General features: G+C 45.0%; 1 protein-coding gene across 3 annotated transcripts in view; it reads right to left on the bottom strand.

The window, feature by feature from the left end:
- Positions 1-19,066, bottom strand: part of THSD4 (thrombospondin type 1 domain containing 4) — a 551,960-nt gene that overhangs the window by 12,741 nt on the left and 520,153 nt on the right. For all 3 annotated transcript variants that reach the window (XM_026478433.4, XM_057303654.1, XM_057303655.1), the window contains 4 exons: positions 18,419-18,623; positions 17,686-17,859; positions 9,180-9,353; positions 2,771-2,950 (listed from right to left, as the gene is read on the bottom strand). In XM_026478433.4, coding sequence (XP_026334218.1) covers positions 2,771-2,950; positions 9,180-9,353; positions 17,686-17,859; positions 18,419-18,623 — 733 coding nt within the window. The remainder of the gene's footprint in view (positions 1-2,770; positions 2,951-9,179; positions 9,354-17,685; positions 17,860-18,418; positions 18,624-19,066) is intronic.

Here is a 19,066-nt window from a genome sequence, read left to right as displayed (position 1 = left end):
GGTAAAACTGGGAAATAATTTTTTTTTAAGATAATTTGTGAGTTCATACTCACAATGTTTCGAATTCAAATTCAGGAAAACAGGATTTTCACTTAAACCTCTTCTATCTCACCTGTATCTCCATTTTCCTAAGTTGAGAATCCTATTTCTCAAGGACACTGGGGAAAATAGATATTTCCATATTATCATATATACCATCATATATATTGTCATAAAGTAAATTACTTGTTTACTTTGTCACACACTATCCACCCAACTAACTCAGACCACAGTACACTACTCTCACTAAAAATATAATCATTGCAAACACTGTCAACACTTTCCAACAATTCTCTTGCTCCTTAGGGATGGACAAATTACTGTTTTCTGTTTGTTTGTTTTGGTTTTTTTTTGTTTGTTTTTTTCCACTGGGTGTGGAGCCCAACATGGGGCTTGAACTCACGACCCTGAGATCAAGACCTGAACTGAAATCAAGAGTCGATGCCTAACCGATTGACCCACCCAGATGCCCCAAATTACTGTGTTTTAAAGCCACTTGCATCAGTGCCGATGCTGCTAACTGGATACGTGTTTAGGTGAATGTGTTTCATTATATCTTCCATTTTTGGAAATTGCTTTTTTCAAATTTAATTTGTTTTAGAATTATCTAAATATCAGTTTACTCAAATTTATAAAACAAGGCATATTCAAAGCTTCCTTCACGGTCTTTGCTGTTATCATAACCATTTATTTCGTATTTGTTTCAGTTTCTTTGTTTTTGAATTTACAGAAAAAGTTGCTTTTTGTGGTGGTGCACAGTTCTAGGAGTTTTTTTTTTTTAATAGGTGAATCTTTTTTTTTTTTTAAGATTTTATTTATTTATGTGACAGAGAGACAGCCAGCGAGAGAGGGAACACAGCAGTGGAGTGGGAGAGGAAGAAGCAGGCTCCCAGCGGAGGAGCCCGATGTGGGACTCGATCCCGGAACGCAGGGATCACGCCCTGAGCTGAAGGCAGACGCTCAACGACTGCGCTACCCAGGCGCCCCCAGTTCTAGGAGTTTTGACACATTCACAGAGTCGTGTACTTCGTGCTGCAAATAAGATCTAGAAGCTTCATCCAACAGCAGACCCTCTTGCGCTGCCCCTCTGTAGCGAGATGCGTCCCACCCCATCCTCTGGCAATCACTGATGCGATCTCTGTCCCTGTGGTTGTCTCTTTTTCAGAATGTATCAATGCAATCATACCATATGTAGCTTTTGGGGTCTTTCTTTCACTTAGCAAAGTGCATCTGAAGTTCAACCATGTCGGTTCGTTTGCTCTTCTTGCTGGGTCCTCTCCCGTGGTTTGGATGTACCGCAGTGCGTTCATCCACTGACCCGTGGGGGCACATCTGGGTTGTTTCCAGCCAGGTGTTTGGGATGTCATCGCCTCTGACTTGGCCTGGTGAATTCTGGCCCTTTCTAGACCCTCCAAAGGGCAAAATAACACAGTGATCTATCTGTTCTTGCATTCTCAAAGGCCGTGGCCAATACCAAAACCACTGCATTCCATTTCCCAGGAGTCGACAAAACACCTGTCAAACTCAACACCTCCTTTGTTCCCATTTGCCTCTGAAGTGTGGTTTACCCTGTGCCCAAAGGCTGTTATCACTGGAGCAGACGTACACTGTTGGGAAACGGAACTCTCAGCTTTTACACATATATTTCATAAGCAAAATCCCTTTCATCACCTTTGCATGATTCTGAGAAAGGCTTGGCCTCTACTCTGGCCTCAGCTGCAGGCTCTGCTTGGTGATCTTCAGTGACAAAAGGCAGAAGGAACCCCTGCCGCCCCCTCACGTGTCCAGGGCATGGTCAGCAGCCCTACGAAGTCTTCTATTTTAGGAAGGTTTTTGAAAAAATATTTTTTTATCCCTATTTTCATCCTTTCCCGTTTTGTTCCTTAGTTACCTGCTTTTGTATTAACTCTGTCTCTCTATTTACACATTACCTTCCCTCCTCACAGAAAGGATTTGAAAGGTCTTAAGAAATACTTAATGGTTTAAAAGATTTAAGGAAAAAAAGGTGAGAAGACTGGAGCAAAAAAGAAGGTAAAGGCAGGAAAAAGAGAGAAAAGCTGGGGCACATTAGCATACAAAATCCACTCTGTAAGGTCTGATAAACTCTTAGACATGGGCCACAATTTTGGTTCTGAGTTTCCAAGCGGCCAATTCAAAGAGAAAAACGGGATCAATCCCATAACCTACAATCCACAGTGTCTACGGGATTAGGAAAAAAGTACACACGCCCGCAGGTTCCCGAGGCCTGACAGAAATTCCTTCGTGAGTCTTACAACGAGATCGCTGCATGCTGTAGCCTCTCAAGAGCATCCTCGAATCCCTTCAGCCGTTAACCCTCTGCAACAGCGTTTCTCAAACGCAGTCCAAGGACACCTGCATCCAAGTCACCTAAGGAGCTTGTTCAAAATGCAAATTCCTTGGCTAGGGTGGACCCAGAATCCATCTTTTCAAACAAGATCCCAGTTGATTCTTATGCACACTGAGATCAAGTCACTGCTCTATGGCCTCTTCGGTTTAGAGATCAAGATGGTCCCAGCCTCCAGCTCCTCCCATCAAGCAGGCTGCGTCCAGGGGTGTCCCAGCAGGGACGGTCTAGAGTAGGTCACTGTAGGAAATCCGGTCGAGGGCTGAGCCCAGTGCCTGGCACACAGTAGGTGGTCTGGCTGTCTCTGGGACGAAAGCAGAAGAATGATGTACTAATGCAATCTCTATCAAGAGCGCCATGACTTACCATGCTCCATTCTGTGTTAAACCATTTGGCCCCGCAAGGCTTGAGGTGGCATGATTGCTGACTGGGGGGTTTCTCCAGGAAGGAGCATTCATAGGGGTCCAGCACTTCAAAGGTGTCTGCATTCTTCCTAACACAAATCACCTCCCTCTGTTGGGTCCCACTCCCACACTCGATGGAACACTGGAGAAAAATCAGAGAAGGATGGGTGTCACATGATGGAAAGGGGACGAGAACATCAAGGGATGTTTATGAGTGCTTTCTAGCATCCATTCAGTCAGGACGAGCCCAGGGGCACCTGGAAAATGTTACTGGTTAGGATGTCTCAGGTGGATGCTGGTTTTGCTAAGAGCTCAGTGTTGGGAATGGAGAGCGAGTGCCCTGAGTTATCACAGCACCAGGATGCTGGTCATTCAGATCATGGTGCCCTCTGTGTGAGACTGAAATGGTTTCTTTTAGACCACTTCTTTAGACGCCCCCTCCCCCAGCACACACGGAGGGACACATCAGCCTGTCAATTTGGTTGTTCTTGTCCAGTAGATTCTGATACTTCTCACCGTAAAACAATGAACTATCATTCTGGTTGAACTGCCGGTCTCAGTGGGTTGACACTGGGAATGAATCAGTCTCTCAGAACCTGCACACTTGTAGACTAGGGGCTACATTAAAATTCTTTCAGGCGCACAAAGCTCAGAAGATCCCAGACTGGGGACAATGTCCCAATGGTCAGCCCTCCCCTCCCAACAGGTGGCCGGAAGGAAGCCTTTGACTGTGGAGTCCAAGCCTCTCACTTGCCAGCTTGGTGGGAAGCTTGAGAGGGCAGTCACACAAAGAGGGCGATCAGACAATTACATGTGTTGACCTGTTTTGTTAGTTTACAGAAACATGATGTGTATAACAGCCCACAACTTATTCTCTTTAGTATCTATTACTTTGTAAAATGTTTCCTGTTCACGTCTGGTTTACTCTTAATACTTTAAAGCTGTTGTCCATATACTTCTAGAGACCTTAAATAATCTATTATCTTTACAAAAGCCCCTAACAATTTCTTTAGTTAAAACTCTTAATATTAGCTTTGCTGTCTGAATGCAGGAATGTAGTCAAATAAAAACATGGAAAAAAACCCACTATATCTACAGAAAAAAAAGGCAAACCCCAAACCAATAGGCTATGGTCTATTAGTCACACAGGACACAATAAGCATCACCTGCATCAATTTCCACTTGGTGCTCTTTGTTGGTGGGGGACATCTTCATAAGACCTCTGGAGAACAAGTCCTCTTGGTTTGTTTTTTCTATTTTCTTCCAAGTGAGTTAATGATTGATTTGGGGGTGTATTCAGGTTCTGTCCTTTTCTTTCAAATGCTGTGGACAACGACAGCACTGGAGGCAGGAGAGGGGTGACCGGCTGCCGGGTAAAGGCCTGGCCTCCCTGCAAGGGGAGTGAGAGTGTGCTAAGGCTCCAGGGGGCAGCAGGGGGAGAACAGGAGCCATGGAAACTAGTCCAGACATTGCCACTAAATAGCTCCGTGTCTTTGGCCAAGATATTGCACTTCCCCAGGTGTCCACTGTCTCGCTTGCAAAGTGGGGGTTTGGAAACCTGATCTGAAAGACCCACGACTGCTCTGGGAGGCTGTGTCTGAACTGAGTGTTTGGCAGAACAGCAGATGACAAACCCTGACCAAAACCTGAAGCTATTTTCTGCTATTTTGACGAAGTCCTTAAGAGATTAGGTAATTAAGGGAGAATGAGCACATAGCTCAGCCTTCTACCCTAAATGCCCAGAAATGGCTGAGTATGTGTGTTAGGAAAAGTGAATGGATGTGTGTGTGTGCGGTGGGGGGATATGTGTGTGTACATGAAATAGCATTTGAAAACGGGAAAGGGCACTCATCCTTGGTGGACCAGAAATTATGGGGAATATTTGAATGATGAAAGGCAGATGAGATTAACTTGGAGGAGCACATCATAGTTCAAAATGCATATAGAGGAGGACGCCCAGTGGAGAGGAAACAGTTCAAGAGCTTCAGGCTCACAGAAGGAATATGAGGATCAGGAAGGAGGCCTGGGGATGGTGAGTCAGTGACCAGCTAAGGCACCGACCTGGAACAGCTGGGCTGGCCTGACCGGCAGGGGGAAATAAACCATCTGCCCCTACTATCAAAGGGCAAAAAGAAGATGTTTTCAGATATTCAAGGGTTCAGAAACTTACCACTCACGATCCTATTTGAAAGGCTTACAGGGTAGTGGTCTCTAATAAAATGAAAAAGAACCAGGAAGAAGACATAACCAGGAAGGACACAAAGCAGAAGTATGCAGAAGTTATTGCTAATAATGGATACAGGGATTTGGGGAACGATGAAAATGTTCTGGAATTAGACAGTGGTGATGGTTGCACAGCTTTGTGAATGCATCGTAAACTTTTAAAAGGGTGAATTTTATGGCATGTGAATTATATTTCAATTAAAAAAAAACCTTTAGAGGGGAGAAAGCTGTTTTTAAACCTAAATCAGTATTTTCTGTAAAATTAATTAACATTAATATGGAGCTACATCCAGATGATCTCAGCCTCTTTTTGGAGATATTGGGGATTGAGAAAGTGGAGGTAAATAAATGAAGACTGAAGACTTCTGTCTGCTTTTGGGGGAGGATGTGACTACTGATAGCTTGACACAGATAGAAACATGAAAGTTTAAAACTCTGTGCTAAAAATTTTGAGTGTTATCACTAAATGAATAAAAATAGGATTTATAACTTCCAGAATGTTAGAGGGAGAAAAATGGAACTAAGGAAACCTGATCTGTGCAAATGTGCAGAAAGGAAAGAAGAAATAGACCAAGAACGCATGGCAATAACCTAAACAGGAAACACAAATTAAGATGGCAAGGAAAAGTCCAAGCATGTAAGTGATTACAATAAATGTGAATGGCTAAAATTAAGAAACATACACTTGCAAATTGGGTAAAATTAAAGACAAAAATAGTCCTGCATACAAAAGACTTATCTTAAAAAATCCCAAAAAATTGACAAAGATACGCCAGGTGAAACTCAACAATGAGTAATCAGAGTAATGCAAAACATAGAAGACCGAGGTGGTATTTAATAGGGATAATTCCACTGAGCAGTGGAATTATGTGTGTTTCTACACCTGAATAATTTCTGCAGCTGTACCTTGGTGGATGACTGATCCAAGATGAGAGTGGAAATGTCTGCTCAGATTTCAGTGAAAATAAATCCAGGCAGACAGGCAGACAACAGGGCGGCTCCCAATGGTAGAGACTGTGAAAGACCCCCCCCCCCCCCCGAACAAAGACAATCTACAGGTGAAGTAAATCCAGAATTGGCAGGGAAGAAAAGAAACATCTGTACATCAATCTAGGCACCAATCTAGATATTGGTGGAATATCTTATGAGTGCAGTTGGGCTACTTTGGCTCCAGGTAGACAAAAGACTCCTTAAGCCCGACAGGTCTCATTCTCTTGGGGGGCCTTCTCCACAAGCCTCAACAAGGTCACTGCTGCAACTGTGCTCACAACTTCCCAGAGAGTCTCCTCCCTTAAGTCTACATTGAAAGTCCCAGGGAAGGACTCTGCTAGGCTTGGCTTGGGTTCCATGTCCACCCCAGACAGTTCACTGTGACCAGGCTTGTGGTGTGTTCCAGATATCAACTACCATTCAAACCGCATGGATGGAAGGAACATTTATTTTCACTCTAGTTCCAATATATAAGCACGCTCTATTTCATTTTCTTTGGGGATAATGTCAGATTCCCAGGGTAGGGAGGAGACAGCAGGCTCCAACATCCTTATAAATCCAGAACTAAAACCATGTCACCTTCCATCATGTCCTGACCCTTTTGGACAACAGGGCGATAAATTCCATGTTTCTAATCTTGGCAGAAACAAACACTGCCTTCCCCCAGATTCACACTACTCTCAGTTCTCTTAGTAGGCCTGAGTCAACAGGAGGCCTGCAAGCAAAAAAGACCCTGACTCCTGCTTCCGAGTTGGGTGGACGTTCAAGTTGAATTGGACCGCTTATCTTCACCGTGTGGAGGCCGCCACAATTTCCCAGATGACTCCTCCCTTTCCCTCGTTTCTGTGGGTATTTGGTATAATACAGTCCACTCTGAATTATCTTCGGGATTCACGTCCTAGGTGCTTTGCTACCAATAGTGATGTGGAAACAGCTGGTGGACAAAATAATAAACATGGGGAACAGGGAACTAACATGCATTAGTAGGTATTCTCATCCTCATGTTTGGTTGGGGAAACAGGCTCTGAGAGGTTATGTTGCCTGCCCCAAGTCAGAAGAACTAAGAGTAGTAGAGCTGGGACCGGCTATCAGGTACGTCCGACTCTGATATCCACGCGGGTAGCACAGGGAGTACTTGAATTCTCTTTCTTTTCAAATTTTCTATATTTTACAGTTTGTATTATAAAACCATTAGAGGAAATTTGAGAAGAAAGCACTTCCCCATGTTGTTCACCTGAAAACCCATTCTTTGTGGGGGCTGAGATAAAGTTCATGTATTTTCATATTCTTGTTTTCACTTGCACTATATCATGTGTACTTTCTCCATCTCCCTAATTATCACTGTTGTTGTTCCATAATATTTTAATGAGTTATGATATACTATAATATCCCTAAGTGCCCTGCTGTCATGAACACCTCTGTCAAAAAAGCCTTTTTTTCTCCTGTTAATTATTTCCTTAAGATGAATCCCCAGAAGTAGAGTGACTGGTTAAGGCAAAGAACATTCTAATGGTTCTTGACTTTTATTGCCAAATTGCTTTCCAAAGGGGTCGTATCAGCTTACCAGGACGGGGCAGCCTATTTTTTCAGGGTCTGTTTTTAGAGCTACTTAGAAGAAATCAAATCCTATACGGAGCCAGAGGTCCTGATAACGTATAAATCATGATCATCAGCCAGAAGTCCTTGGAGAACCAGCCAGCCCTGAGAGCCAAACGCTAGAACTCAAAATACTAACGGCAATCATAACAGGGCAGTAAGAAGGAATGATCTTTTCCACATTTTCTTAGGGGCTTGTGCTCCGTTTTGGAACACTGAGGAAAAAAATCAATTGATGGATGAAGTTACTTTATTCAAGTATTCGGTATTATCTGTTCTTTATAAGGAAAACCTCAACTTCTCCTGTATCTGCTTCGATTTCCCCCCTCAGTTTTATTGAGCTATAATTGACAAATAAAACTGTGATATATTTAAAATGTACAAATGATGATTTGATGTACGTATGTGTTATGAAAGGATTCTCACAATCAAATTAATTAGCACATTCATCACCTCATGTAGTTACCTCTTTTGTGTCGACGTGAGAATGCTTACGTTCTATTCTCTGAGCAAATTTCAGTGATACAGTATTACCAGTTATGGTCACCATGTTATACATTCAATCAGAACTTATTCATCTTATAACTGAAAGTTCGTACCCTTTTACCAACCTCTCCCCATGTCCCCACCCCTCAGACCCTGGCAACCACCATTCGGCTGTTTCCCTGAGTTCCACTTTTTTCAGATTCCACATATAAGTGATACCATGCAGTATCTGTCCTTCACTGTCTGGCCTATTTCACTTAGCATAATGTCCTTCAGGTCTACCCATGTTGTCACAACGGGCAGGATTTCCTTCTTTTTTTAATGGCTGAATAATATTCCAATATAGTATACACACACACACACATATATACAGACACCACGTATACATAAATCATTTATATATTCCATTATATATATACACACACGATATATGTATATATACACACCACATCTTCCTTAGGTTATCAACAGACACTTAGGTTATTTCCAGACCGTGGCTATTGGGAGTAGTGCTGCTATGAACATGGGAGTGCAGGTGTCTCCTTGAGATCCTGATTTTGTTTCCTCTGGGTATAGCCTCACAAGCAGGATTGCTGGATCATATCTATTTGTGCTTCTGACACTCAAATACAGACCACACTGGCTTCATGAACAAAATAATAGCAGCAGCAGCTATGATTTGTTGTGTATGTGTTGTATGCCAGGCACTGTGCTCCATTCTTCATAGATGTTACTTCATTTCTTCTAAAAATAACCTCACACAGTACGGATATTAACAGTGTTTTATAGACAAAGGTACCATGCTAGATCATAAGCTTCCCGAGGGTAGGGATATTCGCTTTGCTCATTGACGTTCGTATTCCAAGTGCTTAGAAGAGCACATAGTAGGTGCTCAAGAAACACTGTTGACTGAACGAGGCTCCAAGAGCATAAGCAGTTTCTCCAAGGCCATGGGAGGCATGGCTGTGATTCAAACTCAGGATGCCTGGAATACGCGAAGTCCTGTTTCCTGGCGCCTCTGCTGTGTTCGCTCTCTTACCAGGGGTAGATGAACCCAGCCAGCTCTGGCCACTCACCTGACTCCAGCTCCCTGCAAACCACTCCACCTTGCCCGTACAGGGCCCATTGTCACACGGGGTGGCCTCCGCTGGCCGGTTGTTCCCACAGCCCTCCAGGGGCAGGCTGCCGATGTGGTTGGTCATGCACACCACGGACCGTGTCCGCACTCCAGCCCCACACTCTGCTGAGCACTGCAAGACAGAAGATGGGCACATTAGAGGGGAGGCCCCCTGCAGGCTCTGAGGCCACTTTCTAATGACGTGAAGGACTGGCCATCTTGTTTCCTCATCAACTCTTTCCCCTAGGAGTCTCTGACCACTTTTCACACACAGCCTACTCCATTATGGGGCATCAGTAGGGCAAACCCCCATCTTAAATTTTCTAGAACAGTCTTCATTCCAAATATCCTGTCCCACTGCTGCGACTGATATGCTTACATTTGTCAGAAAACCTGTTTCAACTTTTGCTTTTGAAAACAGATCCAGCAACAGAAGAATGAGAGAATGAACACTTGGGCACAGGTCTACTTGCTGGTAGCCGAGTCTGGGCTGTTCTGAGGGAGCTGGGGAAGTGAAGTCTGTCAGCTCAACACTGCTGCCTGATAGTAAGGCAGTGGTCCCAGTCCTTGAAGGCCACAGCTGTGACAGTATTAGCAGACAGCTTCCTATAGAGGGAGAGCTTGGCCTGGGAACCAGACACACCGGGTTAATATCCCTACTAGCTGGGTGGCCTAGGGCAAGGGACCCAGCCCCTTCCAACTTTGGCATGCTCATCTGGACAGCACATTCCTGGCAGGATTACAGGTAATGAATAATGTGCTCTGCATACAGCAGGTGCTCGATAAATGGTATGGGGGCTTGAAAGAGTCAAGTCCTGTATCCCCACTCTAAGGTAGAGAAACTAAAGCCATGTAAGCACCAGTGATTTCTGTCCTACAATCACACTCTGTCCTCATCTAGGGCCTCCTAAACACATGCCCGTGTCATACCGCTAAGCTTGAAGAGCATTTTCCATCTGTCTTGAAATACTCCAGAATGCTACCTTATTTTGCTTCTCATCCTATCTGTTCAGACCTTTCCGGACCTCTTCATCTGAGAGCTCCCAGATACCTCATGTTCACCACGTAATACAATGGAGCACCCCCCTCATCACCATCCCCATTGTTATTCCTGGTTTTCCAATTTGTGTTCACATTTCTACCAAGATCCAAAAGTTGACCGTTCTTTTGAGTTCTTGCTTCCAACCATTGAGCCAACCTTCAGGTCTCACAGATTCTGGCTTCACCACATTTTTCCTGTCCTGTTTCTTTCTGCCCATGGCTCCCAGCACCCTTGATGTTCTTCCCCCGGACTCTGGTCATTGCCTCTTGGCCAACCTCACCACCATTACTAATTTGCTGGGAGCGCCATGCTGAAAATCCCTCTGATGCTGTCCCAGTCCAACAAGGACCTCCGCACCTGGCATTCAAGCTCTCGCAGAAGACGACCCCAGTCAACCTCAGTCTTCTAGGCTAACTTCCCACTATTCTCTCCCACACAGCTCACGCTGGACAGAGCCAGGGCCCTCCATCTCCCGACTGCATGAAGTGCTCACTGTGCCTTGTCCATGCTGTTCCTTCTATCTGCCTAGAGTGCTCTTCCCCTTCATCAGGACACATTGAAATCCATTAAGGCTCAACTCAAATGCCATCTCCTCTGTGAAAAGTCCCTTGACTGCCCGATTCAATATACTCTTTCCAGCCTCAGAATTCTCAAGGCACTGTGCATCCTACTATCTTCCTTTATATTAAAGTTGCTTATGTCTTACTTTATTTTTTCCTTTATAAAAGTAGGCTCAGTGAAGGCAGGGACGATTGAATCATCTTTCCTTCCTTCTCAGGTCAGCACCTTACCCATGGGCAAATCCATGTATATCAGTTGGATAAATGAATACAGATTTGGGTCCTTCCTTGCTCTTTTCTCTTCTGCCACCAGCATGTTCCAACTCTGAACGTGGCCCTTTAGAGCACAACCAAAGCCCATTCTAAGGGTTTCTGCTGGGTATTCCCTTAAAAACAGAGTCAATGGTTTTTGTTTGTTTTACCAACATTACTATTTAAAAAAAAATAAGTAAAAGCAATATAAGTGAAATAAAATTTGAGAAAAGAAAAAATACAACCCCGTTTCCTTATCAAAATTTCCATTTTCGTACATTGCTATCTAGTCTTGTAAAATAATAGCCCGGATGAATAAGCAAACATTTACATGACCACTGCTGGGCTGGGCCTGACTCCTCAGGAAAGAAACTCTCTGGAGCAAAGAGCCTGAAGCGGATTAGAACATGCCACCCCAGATATGCTGCTTTGACATATTTTGAACTGAAGGTGACTGATAAACATCAGATCCAGGAAGGGCTCTCTGCCCTCCCCTCCCTGCCTAAAAGCAGAGTATAAATTTCCTGTGGGAAATTTCCACCTGGTATCAGGAAGAAGACAACATTTTTATAACTGGTGTTGGGGAGCTGATGCCAAGATGAGTCTATACAAACACACTTTACCAAAATAACCCTTATCTTCCATTAGTTTCCCCCATATCTTTCTCAGCCACTTCCCTATATTTTGTTGCCCCTAGAAGCCCCAACCCCTTTTGTTTTGGCCACCTCTTCAAAATTGATCACTCTTTGTTCAAATGGCATAGAAACGTCCAAGCCTAACTGCTTCTGTGGGATTTTCCCTTCTTTCTTATGAGGCTCCTTATGCCATATAGAAAAATTAACATCAAATCAAGCGTGTTGGCTTTTCTCCTGTTAATCTGGCTTTTGTCAGTTTAATTTGCAGGTTTCCATTGCAGAACTTAAGAGGATATAGGAAAAGTTTTTCTTCCTTCCCTCCAGGCTCACAAACACTTGGCACGACTTATACTCTATCTGCATTGTTATTAGGAACTTGAGCCAACGAATCAGTCCTTTTTACAACAACAACAACAACAACAGCAACAACAAAATCCTTTGTTACAATAATTGGAATGTTCTAGGGCTAAAAGTTTTTTTGTTTTAGCCATATAGTTTCTGTTCTCTTTCCTAGCTTTAAACACTCAAGATATTTAAATCCTCCTGAAGAATACAAGGCAAATTAAGTTATCTTCTTGTTTCAAACCCTAAGAATATTTCTTCCCATGTAATTTCCATTTGACTAACTTAATTTCTGCTTTCCAAACCAAGTAATGTCCTCACATCTGGGAAAATTTCACCATATCCCCATGTGCTTCATATAAAAGAAGAATGTTAAGGACCAAGCCAAGTGCCCAATGAGAGAACACTACAGGGATGAACCCCACAGAGGGACTTCTCTTTATTACACAACTGCAGCGAACAGCACAAGGCATTTCAACTTGGAAGTAGTTACCCACACCGGCCCTGGCTTGGGAAGCCTGTCAGCAGGAATGAGGGGAACAGTGGGCCCCTACCAGGCAGCAGGGACCAGTTCCAGGCACTGAAACACACCCATTCACTGTCCCTGAAACATGTGCCTGAAAGGACCAAATCCACCTGGTAGTCAGAAAAGGACCGGACTCCGAGCTGAACTTCTGGGCTGACAAAACACAGAGACGCATGAAATTTCTAAGCAACTGTGTGGTGAGGACTGTCTTCTCGCTCCAGAGACAGCTGGATGCTAAATTTGGCCCAATCAGCCCTTGAGGGACTGACTTCAAGGCTCTGCTCTAATGGCTATTCCTGAACTTGAAGTTCATGTTTCATCTTCCGTAATTAACAAAAAGCTCAGCTCTTATTTCTTCTCCTGGAAAACATCCTTAGATATTAGGTGTTACAAAATTGAGGCTTGTGGACTTTCTAAAGCTTTTTTTTTTCTTTTACTGGTGTGACTAAATATTGCACGTGTGTTTAAACCTGTCATTGATTTACAGAAATAAAAAGTAAACGACGCCTATGTCAGATAAGGCCCGCCCTCAATTAAAGGTAGCGACAAGGATGTGTTAGCGATAAGTCCTTGAGTTTGAAAAACTACATAGCCCTGGACGTTTAAGAGAAGATACGGGTTTGAGTTTACAAGTTCAATTCAATTAGGTAGAGATTAAGTTTATTTTAAATTGGGCAATAGGACGTATCCTGGATCCTTCAGTGTTTGTGCACTTCAACCACTTTTTCTCAAATCTCTCCTCCCTGGGCTCCTTACACGGAGGCCGTATCTCGTTCATGCCTGACGTTGTCAGGTGCTCCGCACACGGTTATTGCAGTTGCAAAAAAAGAAACGGCATAGCTCAGCCTAAAGCTTAACAGGGTTGATTTTTAGACAAAGCCACTACTCGCGTGTGAAAGACTGCCAGCAACTGGTCATTCCTGGGGCGCAGTGGGGACTCCAAGGCCCACCCCATCGTACCAATCTCATCAAGGTCATGGTTTCAAATATGTTACCCTCGTGCTCATTCAGCAATGTTACTGATGAGGAAACTGAGGGTCAGACGGCAGCCTGCTCGAGGCGTAGGAAGAAATAAGTCCTGGGGAGAGTGCTGCCAAAGCCAGTTTACCTTCCCGAAAACCACCTGTGCCCTCTTCCCACTCATCTACTCCAGGCATGAACATTTGGGAATAATATAACGTTATGTTATGGGGGCTGATAAAGCACAATTACCTACTTATTTACATCAGAGCACTAAACTGACATGGCTTGAAACATCTTTCCAAGAAAGAACAAAGAAGTTCTCTGAACTGAAGAATAAAGTGCCCATCTTCCCTCTATTTAGAATTTTAAGACAAGGGTTTGATTCAGCAAGTACTTACATTAAAATGCAAAGCAAATTTACACTAAAGGGGGCATTTACAAGTGTTTTTTGGAGGGGAAATAAAGAATAGGGGTTGATTCAGTTATAGTAGGCAAACAATAGCTCAGTCTAATTAAAATTCATGCTTTAAAGGTTTTTAATGCCATTAACATGTTTGTAATTAATACATATGGGAAAAAGGAAGGTCACCAAATTATACATTTATAGTATTATGATTTGTATCCTTCAAATATGTATGAGTACAAAAAAGCGATGTATGTAAAGTATGTATGAGTAGAAAAAAAGCTTGATATATAGCTTGAAAATCTTAAAATATTATCTGCTAGTGAAGAGATTATAGGTATGCTTTCCCAATTTTTTATAATAGTATATATTACTTTATGACCAGAAAAAGTGAACATTATCTTTTTATCCATAACTACATGAGATCTTTAATTGGAAATGCATATTATTTAAGTGAAAAATTCTTTGAGAAAAAATGTTTGCAAATGCACATTAAAAAAGTAGAAAATGGATTTTTCCTATTTTGTTAAGTAGAGATAAGTTATTAAGTGTATAGTCAAAGAACTATGATGAAATATTTTAAATATTTCAGATGCATTATAAACTCAGTTTTCTTGCATTGTCTTATCTTTGCATATAGCCTTTTATTAATTATATTGTTCGTGTTATATAAATAATTTTCTTCATATTTTATTTTATTTTTTTTTTTAAAGATTTTATTTATTTGACAGAGATAGAGACAGCCAGCGACAGAGGGAACACAAGCAGGGGGAGTGGGAGAGGAAGAAGCAGGCTCATAGCGGAGGAGCCTGATGTGGGGCTCGATCCCATAACGCCGAAATCACGCCCTGAGCCGAAGGCAGATGCTTAACCGCTGTGCCACCCAGGCGCCCCTAATTTTCTTCATATTTTAGAATAATGGTTGATGAAGATGAGGAAGCATTTACTGAGAAAATAATTTCAGCTATTTTAACTTTTACATGAGCATTCTAAAACTTTAATTTCCTCTAGTGAATGTGAACTTTTAGAAAAAATCCCAAGCAAGTCTACTTGGACATACATTGAATATTCATGGAAGAAATTATCACCTTAAGCTCTTCCTCTTCTTTACGAGATTTCCTATAATGCATTAAGAATTAAAAGGGTTTAAGCTCTAGACTTCAAATGGTCTTGTTCCTTTTGTTTCATAACAAACTGGTATTACAAATTCTGTGTATCGCAGACTTTTATATCATAGGACACAGACCTTTTAGCTTAAGGTCTTATGTATATTTGACAAAAATAATTTTTGTCGAAAATTATTTTAAAAAAAGTCTTCCCAATAGAAAAATGAAAGCCTGGCATTCTTTTTATTCATTTGTTTGCACACTAATTTCACCGAGTTTACCGTGAACACAAATGAGTTCTGGGATGGCTAGAAATCCAGAAACACAGAAGAATCAGTTGAAGTAATTGGGATTTTGAGGAGAAGAGGTCGAAGAGGTCTCCAAATATCTGTAGAGCTGCAGGGTAAGGAGGAACACCCAAGTTCTACAGGACAGGAGTGGGAGTTAGCAAGACACATTTTGGTCCCATGCTAAAGGAACCCTCTGGACACCCTGGGCCCCGATGTGCCGTGAATTTCTGGAAAGGAGTTAGGCTAAGTCAGGGACCCTGCAGAGGGCTCCTCATGCTGGCAGGGAGGCTGCCACAGTGGCTTTTGGATGGCCTCCCAGGACTGTTTGGGCGCTGCCAGGAGCTGAGGTCTGTGCTGGGAGGCGTGGCTGGGGGGAGAGGGGATGTGCGGATGGGGGGGCGGGGGGGGCCCTGCTGGCTCAGCCTCGGGGGCCCAAGTTGAGTCCACGGACACCTTTAGGTGGGCACCTACTCTCCATTTGTTTCCTTTGGGTCAATGCCTTCCTGAGGGCTAATTCGGTGCCTGTTACAGCCTGCTCCTGGGATAGAGGCACAGCTAGCTGCTTGTCCTAAGAGGTCAGTGTTTGCATATGGGCTGTCTACCTGGGGACCATCTTGGGGCTAAGGGGTCGTGGCCGTAAGCCACGAGGTGTCAGGAATCCACAGCAGATCAATCAGTTGATGAGAATCTCCAGGATGATTTGTGCGTGTGGGGTGAAGGCTGTGTTTGCAGGTCTGTTCCTTAACAAGACCCCCCTGAGGTGGAGTGTTATTGTGATGATGGGGACGAAATTAAGGGGTGTCTTAGCGCCGGATGGAGTGGACACCCGTATGAATGCTCAGAATACTGGACAACCCCACCATGGTGGGCTCTCGCCAGTCGGAGGGATGCTGGCCCAGGAATCCACCTACATGGCGGGATGGCTACGCATGAAAGTTTACTCCTCTGAACTTGAGAGGTCGTCCTGCTGTTCTCATGATGCTGGGGGGAAAGGACGCTCCCAAATTCAGTGTTTCCTAAAGCTCTGGGAACTTGCCTGGTCCCCTCTTACCCTTGGCCCAGCGGCCTCAGTGCCCCTTGGGAACCCGTTAGGAAGGCGGACTCCCAGGCCCACCTCCTGGCACGGCCTCAGACTCGGCACCTTGTGGGGGTTCCCAGGTGACCTGTAGGCACACTATACAGTTTGGGAGCACGGTGAGGAATTCTGATAAGGGAAATGGTGCCCACCTGGCCCAGGTGCGAGGAGGACACTGAGGACAGAGACAGCCTGTCTATATCCTAATTAAACTTGCAAGTGCTCTAGAGAATCCAGAAACCCAGAAACCATTAGTATGGGGGCCAGTCCGCTGCCCTGGGAGGAATCCCCCCGATGGCCTCTCCCATTGCCACAAGAAAAGGAAGAAGCTCATTGTCTCTTTTCCCCTCTCTCTTCCCCACCCCAAGGTACACTCTGTAATTTGGCTTAGCACTTTTCCCTAAGCCTTTCTTTTATTGTGGTAAAATACATGTAACATAAAATTTACCATTTTAATCATTTTAAGTGTACATTTCAGTGGCATTAATTACATCTACACTATTGTGCAACCATCACCACGACCCAACTCCAGAATCCCTATAAATCCTATTTTTGTCTTTTTTTTTTTTTTTTAGAGAGAGCACACACACGCATGCATGTGAGCGAGGAAGGGGAGGAACAGGGGGGAGGGAGAGAGAGCGAATCTTATGTAGGCTCGACGCCGAGTGGAGCCCTGAAGGGGGCTCGATCTCATGACCCTGAGATCATGACCTGAGCCAAAATCAAGAGTCGGATGCTCAACTGAGCCACCCAGGCGCTCGTAATTCTGTCTTTCATAGATGAACTCTGTCTCCTGCTGGTCTCCCTTGTACACAGGTAACCGGTGGGCTAACAGTTAACTATACACGCCTCAGACTTCATCTTTGACACCAGGGACCCCAAGGGAGGAGGGGCTCCTGGGAGGGGAACAGTCTGTGAAACGCGTTGAGTTAGTAAGAAGGAAGGAAAGGACCTGCCATTTGCTGAGTGCCTTTCATGACGCCAGGCACTCACACAACATATGAGAGATGTGATGTCACTGCGAAGGAGATTCGGTATTTCATGTTTTAATATTCATGTGGAGTGCGAAGGAGAACGAATTCGTACGCACCCACTGCTCACGCTTGCAGCCCCTCGGTCTTTGTACAAGGATAGAAGTTACCCCTGCGATTCTCAGCTAGTGATTTGTCCTCGAGGTGGTGGGGCTCCTGTAACGCACGGCACCTGTGCATCGGCCCCACAGCCCTTGGTCCCGGCTGCAGGAAACCCGCTCTGCCCGCCCTGGCGCTCACCCTTTCACTCCACTCGGTGAGGAACCAGCTCTTGGCGCAGGGCCCCATGTCGCAGTTCTCAATGTCGTTTGGCCGAAGCTTCATGTTGCATTCCTCGTCATCGACCACGTCCCCGATGTTGCTCACACACTTCACGTCTCGGGTCCTCTGTCCCACTCCACAGGGCACCGAGCACTAAAACAGCAAGGATATGGCAGTGGAACGGGCAGCGTTCCCTCGAGGGGGCGTCTCCGGCCCCGGCGCCCACATCCTTGTCACCTGCCACCCGAGCGGACGACTGTGGTGAGACCCCCTGGGTGGCTCTGTGTCCCCTGCACTGAGGTGCTACCTGGGGAGCTCCCCAGCCCTGAAAACGTCACCACCACCTTGTCTCTAAGACCTTCTTGGATGTCCTGCCTACTTTGTGGCTCTGGGCCTCCGTTCTGCCATCTGTAAAACAGAGGAGCAAGACTGGAAGGAGCGGATGTCTCCGGACCCACAAGAGAGATGACACCCATATGCATGTGACTCCCATGGGCTCCCCCTTAAAGTCGGCTGTGGATGACTGCGACACCCCAGCCTGAACTCTATCCAGCTACCGGCACATCCTATGGTTTGCAAAACACTCCTTCCAGAACCCCCCGGGGGGGATCCCTCTAGGCTGTCCTGAGTCGGGTTTTTGGTGGGGAGGAGGGGGGGGACGGCAGCGAGTCTGGAAGGGGGCGCCCCGGAGCAGGCTGCCAGCCCCACCTACCGAGGTCCAGTCCGTGCGGATCTGCCACTCGCTGCAGATCTTGAGCTGACAGGTGCTGGTGGTCTCGGGCTTCTCCAGGTGCTGGCAGCGGTAGGGCTGCACCGTCAGGCTGCGGTTGGCATACACCTGGCGGCACAGCACCTGGCGATGCTGCATGCCCAGGCCGCAGGTTTTGCTGCACTCAGACCACTCTCCGATGTCCCAGCTAGCTCAGGAACGAGAGAGTGAGAGGGACAGGTCACCTTCAGCCAGACGAAGAGAGCAGCGCCCCGAGAGCCCGCACGACCCCGAGAGCCAACTCGCACAGAACTATCAGCATCTTACGAGTGGTCCTCACCCCGAACACAGCTTAACGGTCTGCCTAAGGGCCGTCAGACTCTGTGAAGGAATGGAACTCCACCGATATGCTCTTTCCCAGTGATGACAGCCCAGTTTTAGAAAATTAAAGAAAACCGAGAAGGTGCAAATGATTTTTATCTAAAGGACGCCCCAGACTCCAAACGTTAGTTTTATCATCACCCTGCAGAACATTATCTCATGTTGGATCGTAGAAATCCTCTCCAGCATTATATCTCATGAGCTACTTACTTGTCTGTTTCACGGTCCTCCCCTGTCATCCTGCTTTGTCACTTAGTTAACTAAGACATC

The sequence above is a fragment of the Ursus arctos genome, unplaced genomic scaffold (genome assembly GCF_023065955.2).
Source record: "Ursus arctos isolate Adak ecotype North America unplaced genomic scaffold, UrsArc2.0 scaffold_28, whole genome shotgun sequence".
Classification (NCBI taxonomy): domain Eukaryota; kingdom Metazoa; phylum Chordata; class Mammalia; order Carnivora; family Ursidae; genus Ursus; species Ursus arctos.
Note: the sequence above shows the minus strand (reverse complement) of the source record. Positions and strands in the feature narration are given on the sequence as shown.